The sequence below is a fragment of the Dipodomys ordii genome, unplaced genomic scaffold (genome assembly GCF_000151885.1).
Source record: "Dipodomys ordii isolate 6190 unplaced genomic scaffold, Dord_2.0 Scaffold19, whole genome shotgun sequence".
In the NCBI taxonomy this organism is placed as follows: domain Eukaryota; kingdom Metazoa; phylum Chordata; class Mammalia; order Rodentia; family Heteromyidae; genus Dipodomys; species Dipodomys ordii.
In genome coordinates, this window is record NW_012267235.1 from 2,879,094 (window position 1) to 2,887,574 (window position 8,481).

The window sequence follows — 8,481 nt, forward strand, 5'->3', positions numbered from 1 at the left end:
TTTACGGTTTCTCCATGCTGGAGAAAGCCTTCCTCTTGCCACATCATTCATTCATTCATTCATTCAGGATATGATTTTTGAACACTTATTTTCAGGCCAGGGATTAATTACCACTGGGAATATAGAGAAGGAGTCCCCTCTCTGCAGGGACCGCTCTTCCTGAGGAGGCACACTTGGGAATTCAAGAGCCTGGCTAGAAGTCAGCATGGAGCTTTGCAAAGCTTGGGAAGATGGACTGTGTTCTGGAGCGTAGGAAGTCTGGCAGATCTTCAGGCATAGAAAGTTGCATGAGCCCAGATCCATGAACCTAGAGCCTAAAGCTATCTGCACAGATTCCTTAGCTGGGGAGCACATGAGCGAGCCAGGCCTGAAAAGAAGGCTTTTTTGGTAGTGCTGGGCAGTTAAGATTTTGATCCTGAGTGAGCTTAAGTAAGGAAAAGCAAGATGAGGTTTGTACTCTGGGTGGAAGGATCTGGAAGTGAGGGGGCCCAGGTGACAGGGCAAGGTAATCAGGGCAAGAGACATCCAGGAGACAGAGTCAGCAAAGCCTTGAGTACCCTGGGACATGAGGGCAAAAAAAAATCCTGCCCACCCCATCTCACTCAGATCTACACAGTAAAGAGAGAAATGCGAACAATCCAGGCACAGTGGCTCATGCCTGTAATCTGAGCTACTTGGAGAGCTGAGATTAGGGGAATGACAGTTCAAGTCCAACCCAGACAGAAGAGTTTGTGAGACACCCCTCCCTTCTCTCAACCTATAGCAGGAGGAGTTGGACCACATCTGTCATCCCAAGCTACATGAAAAGATGAGATTGGGAAGATGATGGGTCCAGGCTAGCCCAGGCAGAAAAGTTCATGAGATTCCATCTTCACAGAAAGAAGCTGGGCATGATGGCCACATGTCTGTCATGCTAGCTACAAAGGGAAGGAAGCAGGACCCTATCTCAAAAATAACCAGGGCCAAAAAAGGCTGCGGGGGGGGCATGGCTCCGCAGTAGAGCACCTGCCTAGCAAGCATGAGATTCTGACTTGAAACTCCAGTATTGCCACACCAAAAGAAAAGGCAAAAGAAAATGTGAACAAGCAGCCCGGGTGATGCCTGGCCCCAAGAGCAACAAATCCATTTGTAACTGTCCTACACTGTCACATGATGGATGGGGCGTATCCAGTCAGACTTGTGTGCTGGGGTTGCTAAGGCGGCTGGGGTGTTGCTGGGACCTGCACCAAGGGATGGTGGGATACCCCGCTTGGACCCAGGCTCTGGTTTCCTTGGCTTCCTTGGCAGTGTGGATGTGTTGCATTTTGCATCAAGATGGTTGGGGTTGTCTCTGTTCTGGTGGCCTTTCCCATTGCTTCATCTGGGGCTTCCCATCCGGATCCTGAGGAGGCCCCTGCGTTTCTTGCTACTGCCTGCTCCTCTCCTGCCCTCCTGGCCCTGCTGTCAGCGCCCCCTAGTGCCAGGTTGGCTGTGCTGGTGGGCAAAAGCTTCTCTAACAAAGTGGGGGCCTCACAGGTCTTCCCCCCTCCCCAAACCCTTTGGCTTGCTTATGGGAAAAGTAAGGGGAGGGAGTGTGCTCTCTTGGAGTCTTCCACTTCCACAAAGAACGACCAGAGCCTAGTCTTTGCTTTCCTAGACTTTCCTTCTCCTGGCACAATGACCTGTACACCCCTGCCCCCAAATTAGGGTGATACTGAATAATGAGCAAGGGAAAGAGATCCTACCCAGCACCCTCCTGCCTTGCTTTCTATCTATACCCAAATATCTTTGGACTTTTTCCAGAATCAAGGCCCCATCAGTGACCAGTGTCTCTGGGAGATCAGGTACCACAACCAGACCCTCCACTGATGTCCGCAGTCCCCCTCCTTCCATTGTGTGCAATCTGCTGGGAGGCTCTGGTGTCCTGGTGTACGCATCCACCTGGGTCCAGACCCAGCCATGGCCACTGCAGCCTCAGCCCCTTCCCCAATCTAGGTGCCTTCCTTTCCCCTGCTCTGTTCTGTGACTGCTATGGAGCGGACTGAGTGCCTTGGGGGTGGCCTGCATGGTGTGGGGGTCAATAGTCAGTTCCTAGCCAGCTGTTGGTGGCCAGCCCAGGGGTCACCAGTGCGGTGTGTCTGGTGGCAGGGGCTAGCATGGAATGGTGTACACACTTTGCTGTTTCAGGTAACTGCTTTAAGGTTCTGCACTCCTGAGCTGGAAAGGCAAAAGGCTACAGTTCCAAGCAGGCTTACCTTGGGCCAATGCTAAGCTTCAGGCTCCTACATCTTGGCTTAGAAAAAACTCCAGAGACTACTTAAGAATGTGCGTTCCCAGAGTCAGAGGGAAGGGCTGACAGGGACAGGAACTAGACACCTTCAGAAAGCTGAGAAGTGTTCCCTTCATCCTTATATTCCACAAGCCAGGGATCCTGTTCCAAATCCCTTGCCCCAGTTTCTATGTGGGATGGAGAGATAGTGGGGCAGTTAAGGTATCCATTGCTAAAGAAGACCGGTCAGGCTGCCATATCCAAGATGGCGGCATGAATGGGCAGCAGCCAGCATGCCCAGTAGGTCTTGCAGCCTACTTTATGGGTCAGCTCTCAATGTGTTCATTCTGTGGGCTCCAGAAGATTTGGAGCTAAGAGAAGGGAGAAAGAAAGCATTCAGGCAAATAGGAACCCCCCGAATACTCCCCTCACCCCCACCACCCAAAAAGCATTCCCTATTACAAGGAAACAAAACGTTTCCTGAATGTACCAAGGATGAGTGCCTGGCCAGCAGGCAGGCTGTGTAAGTGACAGCAAGTGATAAGGCGGTGGCTGAGCTGGGGGCAGAAATCCAGGGATGGGTGAGGCAGGAGAGGAAAGGTAGAGCACATCAGGCAGACAAGCTGCTGTCCTCCAGCCCTGGCTCTCCCCACCTGCCTCATCAGCAGATCCAGGACAGCACACACTGGAGGTGTGTGTGTGTGTGTGTGTGTGTGTGTGTGTGTGTGTGTGTGTGTGTGTGTGTGTGTGTGTGTGTGTGTGTGTACATGCATGCATGCAAGGGTGAGTCCCATGAACAAACGGACCAGCAGTGGCCATAACCCTGGTTTCTAGGGATTCCCATGGGATGGAAAGTATGCTATCCAGGGGGGCCTCTTCCTCCCCTGGCTGAGCCTTCCTGTGACCTGAGTTGCCACCTGGCTCCTCTGGGAGCAAGTGAGAAGCCCCTGTGAACGGATGTAAGCAGACGTAGAAGTGCACTTCATGATGAGCTGCGTGGCCCAGGTCATACCTCCATTCCCATGCCCATCTGACCAGGCCTGGCCCTGTCCTCTGTCTTGCAGAACTTCAGCGAGAGGGAAGCATCGAGACTCTGAGTAACAGTTCAGGCTCCACCAGCGGCAGCATCCCAAGAAACTTTGACGGCTACCGGTCTCCGCTCCCCATCAATGAGAGCCAGCCCCTCAGCCTCTTCCCCACTGGCTTCCCCTAGGTACCAGCAACCTGCTTCTGACTGGCTGGCCTACTCACTCACTAGATGGAGGGGGAGACCCCCCCACAGCCCCCCCCAGTCTCCCCCTTCAGCCTCTGCTCCTCTTTCATCCACTACCTTCCCTAAGCTTAGTGACAACAGCCACCCATCCTGGATGAGAAGAGACCCTTCAAAGCACCTCGGCGCACCCTGACCTCTGCCGCTCCTGACTGTGAGGGCTGCGGCCAGAAAGACTGCAGAAGCTCAGTCCCCTCCTCCATTTGCACATGATGTCCTGTATTGGATCCGCTTTTGTATTTCCTAACTATACCCCTCCCCCCCCCAGGGAGCCTGGAACAGTGACCAGATCTTGGAGCCTGGGTGGGGGGAAGGTAGCCCTTCGTGGACAGACAGTCTCAACCCCACTGTGGCTGTGGGCCACACTGCCTCCCCGCCAGCTCCCCTTGCACAGCCTCCCCAGCGTGGGGTAAAATGAGGCCCAGTGTACTAGGGAAGGAAAAGGGAAGGAGAGCCCTCCCCTTCCCGCTTGCTTCCCTGCTGGCTCATGGAAAGACTTTTTCTTATCTTCAAGCCCTTGTACCCTGGTCCTGTGCTGTTTAGTGAAGGAAACCTTGGTTCCTGAGGTCCTGTCAAAAAGTGCACGTCTTGTTCAATAAATCACGCTGCAATTGGTGTCTATCCCTGAGTTGCTGGGGTCAGAGTTCTGTGCAAACGCTGAGCAGAGTCCTCTGAGCCTGACTTGTGCCTCAGCTTCTGACACCCACCTACCCTCGTGCACGTAAGTGAGGAGCTTGTGACAGGTAGAAGAAAAGGAAGGAAAATCTGTTCTCAAACTTAGGTAGGGCCTGGTTTAAATCAATTCTCCAATTTTTTCTTTTTTTCGGTCAGCCATGGGGCTGAGCTCTTTTTATTTCAAGGCTAGCACTCTACCCCTTTGAACCACAGCACCACTTCCGGTTTTCTGGTGGTTAATTGGAGCTAAGAGTCTCATGGACTTTGTGTCCAAGCTAGCTTTGAACTTCCATCCTCAGATCTCAGTCTCCTGAGTAAGATTACAGGCATGAGTCAGCAGCAGCGTGGCATAATTCTCCAAGTTTATTGCCTGTCTAACAGAGCTAGTGGCTTCAGCCTTGGACCCTCTGGGTTTTTGTTGTTGTTTGTTTTGGTTTTGTTTTTTCTTTTGTGGTACTAGGGTTTGAACTCAGGGCATTGCACTCCGCTTGCTTGCTCAGCTTGTACTCTCCTGGAGCCATGTCTCCAGCCCTGGATCTTTCTTACTGCTGACCATCAAGGCCAGACTTAGCCTGGCATGGGTGGTGACTAAAAGAAGAGTTTGGCACACCCCTGGCCTGGTCTTCAGAATACCTCGGAATTTGCCCCCTTTTCTGGCTGGGTAGAACATCAGGTGACAAGTTCCTGATTTTGATCTTTCCCTCCTCCCGTTGACAAGGAGATAGGAGCTGGGCAACAAGAAGGAATGTTGAACAGGAAGGATATTAATGCTAGTCCTAGCCCCTACCCTCCTTGCTGGCCACACTTCTCTGCAATCCCAGGGAGGCGTTGAAGGAAACCCACTGAGCCAGGTATGTTTTGAGGTAAAGTTTAATGCAACAGTCACAGAAACATTGAATTCACCATCTTCCCACCCAAGTATCCAACTAGAACTGAAGCAGATGCTGGACTCTCATCCCATCCTTGGTGTTCAAGAAGAGATTTAATCTTCAGTCCCCTCCACGAGATCAGGTGGGCATGTGGGGAGAAGAGGTCTGAATCACACTAGGCCCTATAGGCTCAGGAGATGGGTCCCTCTTGCCTGAGCTCCCGTGGAATGAGAAAACCTCTGGCAGAGTGAGGCATGATGGGAACACATCAAGTCCTAGACATGGAGGGGAGAGGAGGGCAGGATCCTGAAGCAACTGCTTTTCCTCATTTTAGCAGCATTGGACATTGGAGTGCCTGCTGCATCCTCCGCTCTCAACTACAGCAGCATTCCAGGCAGAAGGGGACAGGGAGGAGGTACTACCCTGCGGCCTGTGCATACTGCCCAGAGCCTGGCCATCTGGGGAGGACTCCAGAAACTCCAGGAGCCATGAGCCTCTCTGTACCCATCCTAGGACACAACATGGAATGAGGCAAAATTTTTGCTCTCAGGTACACTCTCAGCCATACACAGACTTGGATGGTGGCCTGGAGTCAGGCTTTCTCCCTAGCCAGGCCCTTCCCCTCTAGTGGGGGCAAACAGCTGTGGCCTCCTCCAGTCAGGGAAAGTGGTGGGTGGAGGGCTGGACTTGCTGGCTGAGCTTGCAGGACAATCTGGTTATTCATCTGCTCACAGGGCAACTCTGAGCTTGTGGGGGAAGGGGAAGGATCAGAGAGCCCAGATAAGCTGGCCCCAGGGCGGCTGCCACCGCTGCTCAGGTTATCAGAAAGGCTCTGGGCCTGGCCTCTGGCTAATTGGAGAGGTTAGGGACCCTGCCACAGCCTGTAATCAGCTGGAGGTGAGAGGCGGGCCCTACGGCAGAGGACCTTATTGTCCACCCTCCCTAGAACAGCCAGCCTCCTGCCCTCTGCTGATAACATCCTGGGCAACCTCCACAGCTACCAGCTTTCCCAGCACAACTGATAGCATCACCTGAAAGGTCATCAGAACATGATCTATTTGTGACCAAGCTAGGTAAGACATGCGATGTCCCCAATTCTCACAGTACTACCTGTTCAATGGGTAAAATACTGTGGGCTGCCTCTCAATCTGATGGGGAAAAAAAATAACCTTTATAATTTGCAGAGAGGTGAATAGGAGCTGTGGGGGCAACTCAAATGGAACAGCTCTGTCAGGGGTCCCAAGGCAGATTCAAGCACATAAGTACAGACACCAGAGCCAACTCCTCCAGAGACATCCAGAAGGCAGGCCAAGCCAGCAAGGCGAGGCTGAGGCTGGGAATACTGTCTTAATGTGTTTTGTTTTGTTTTTTGCAGAGTAGATGGTGTCTAACACATGTCCATCCTCCTTTTGCAGATGACAAGCCTGAGCCTCACAGAAGGGCAGGGCTTTGTCCAAGGTCATGGAGTCACATAGCTAGTCAACTGACCCCTGTCTGCACCTTGCTACTTCCTGTGCTCCAGCCAGTTCACTTACAAGGGCCTGAAGCTGAGTTGCCCTGTCTGTCCCACACAATCCAGGACTCATCCCACTAACCCCGAGAGACGGAAAGAGAGATGTGGGAGAGGGAGGGAGGGAGGGTGGATGGAAGAGAGTAAAGAGGTAGGGGGGGATATCCCAGATACCTTGTATTCAAATCAAGAACTCATTGAAAAGTGAAGGCATGAAGCGTCTGTGCCATTTCTGAGGACAGCAATGGCATCACCATTGACATCTAGACTCTTCTAAGGTCCCATTCCAGCTGTGCCACCAATAGCCTTGGGTGAATTACTGCTGGGCCAGAGCTTCAGGATATAGGAAGGGGGAAGCACTAATAATCTGGCTAAAGAGGGCCAAGGAGAAGTTGCAGATCTTAAGGCAAAAATCTGAGGCTGACTCGGTGGGCCGGGTAGCTGCTTGGCACTTGGGGGATGCCAAGTAGGCGCAGCTGGAGCCTATGTTGTGGCAGGATTCCTGGCAGCTCCTCCAGAGAATCCCAGGCCTGAGCGCATGGGCCAGCTCTGCCGAAGGGCCTCTCCTAGGGATCCTCCATGCGTTCTGCCTCCCATAAGCCTCTCAGCCGAGTGTTTACCTCATGCTCTGTTATCAGACACCTATGTGAGGTCCCCACGCATCCACGTACACGCAAGTCGAGGACACACCACTTTTGTGGACCCCCTGAGGATGGCTGCGCCCCTAGAACCTGCAGCCCCAAAGCCCTGAGTAGTTTGCAGACTCATGGTTATGAGATCATCTCACCCACCCACCCCAAACTCTGGGGAAACTCGTCCAAAAGTCCACCAGGACCACGGGCTCCCGCTCCCCAGCCTCTTGACCTCAGATACAGAGGCTCCCCTCGAGGACTACGTCCATCTTGGGCCCCAAGTGGCCAGGCTGCCCCCACCCCCACCCCGCCTTGGCTCGGGCCAGGAGACCGCGGGCCTGGGCCACACAGGCCGCGCCTGCCCCAGCGCTTCTCCAGGCCTAACGGAAGGACGTTGTCCCGCAGCCGGGCCCGGGCACCAGACCACAGACACAGAGGGGGTCGGCCGCATCCCCCGCCCCAGCCCAGCCAGTTGGCTCGACCCTGAGCGGGGTAATTGGGGCGGGCGGTGGCTCCAGAGAGACTGCGCGCCTGTCAGCCGCAATTTGTTTAAGTGGACGGGACAGGCCGGGCCGCTGTGGGCTGGGGTCACCGAGGCCGCGGCCCCCAGCCCGGCCAGCCCAGGGACCGCGGGGGAGCCCAGCCGGACCGCTAAACCGGGCTGGCTGGCGCCAAGGCTCCGGGAGGCGAGGGTCCGGCGGAGAAGCCGGGGATGGGAAGCGACTGCGTCCGCAGCGTCCACGCGCGCGCGCGCGCACGCACACACCCTGTCCAGACGGGATGGACGCCTCCCGAGGCACCCCTCACTCAGCCAGTCATCTTCATAGGGCCACACACAAGGCACGCCAGCTTTGCCCAGGCGCCAGGGGATGCCACCAGCGCCATAGATGCCCAGTGATTTGTACGCGTCAGTCCCCCCGTGCCACACGACCATCCCCGAGCGTTCCCGCCATGCCCTCCACGCGGGCTCAGGGACCCCCCCTCCCCGCGCCGCCGCGCCGCGCTCGTCCGGTCACCCCGAGCGCGGCTCCCGCGGGGACGCCCCTCCCCCTGCGCCCCCCCCCTCCGGGAGGACCAGGCTCCAGCCGTGTCTCTGAACTCTGCAAAAGGCTACCGGGCTAAAAGACAAGACGCGCGCGGCCCAGCCAGGCTCGGGACTGCGGTCCCACCGGGGCCTGGGCAGCCGCGCCCCATTTCATTGTTGCGGGAAACGCAGAAAGTCCTGACCGAGCGCCAGGGGCCCCGACGCCCGCCCGACGCCCCCGCCCAGCACCGCC

At 55.3% G+C, this 8,481-nt stretch overlaps 1 protein-coding gene across 6 annotated transcripts in view; it reads left to right on the top strand.

Annotated features, from left to right (window-relative positions):
- Bcas3 (breast carcinoma amplified sequence 3) overlaps positions 1 to 4,146 on the top strand; it is a 521,107-nt gene extending 516,961 nt beyond the window's left edge. For 2 of the 6 annotated variants that reach the window (XM_013013399.1, XM_013013401.1), the window contains one exon: positions 3,313 to 4,146. In XM_013013399.1, the coding sequence (XP_012868853.1) occupies positions 3,313 to 3,461 (149 nt within the window). In that variant the 3' untranslated portion in view covers positions 3,462 to 4,146. The remainder of the gene's footprint in view (positions 1 to 3,312) is intronic. The other 4 variants (XM_013013396.1, XM_013013398.1, XM_013013397.1 and 1 more) reach the window with 3 other exon arrangements.
- The last annotated feature ends 4,335 nt before the right edge of the window (positions 4,147 to 8,481 follow it).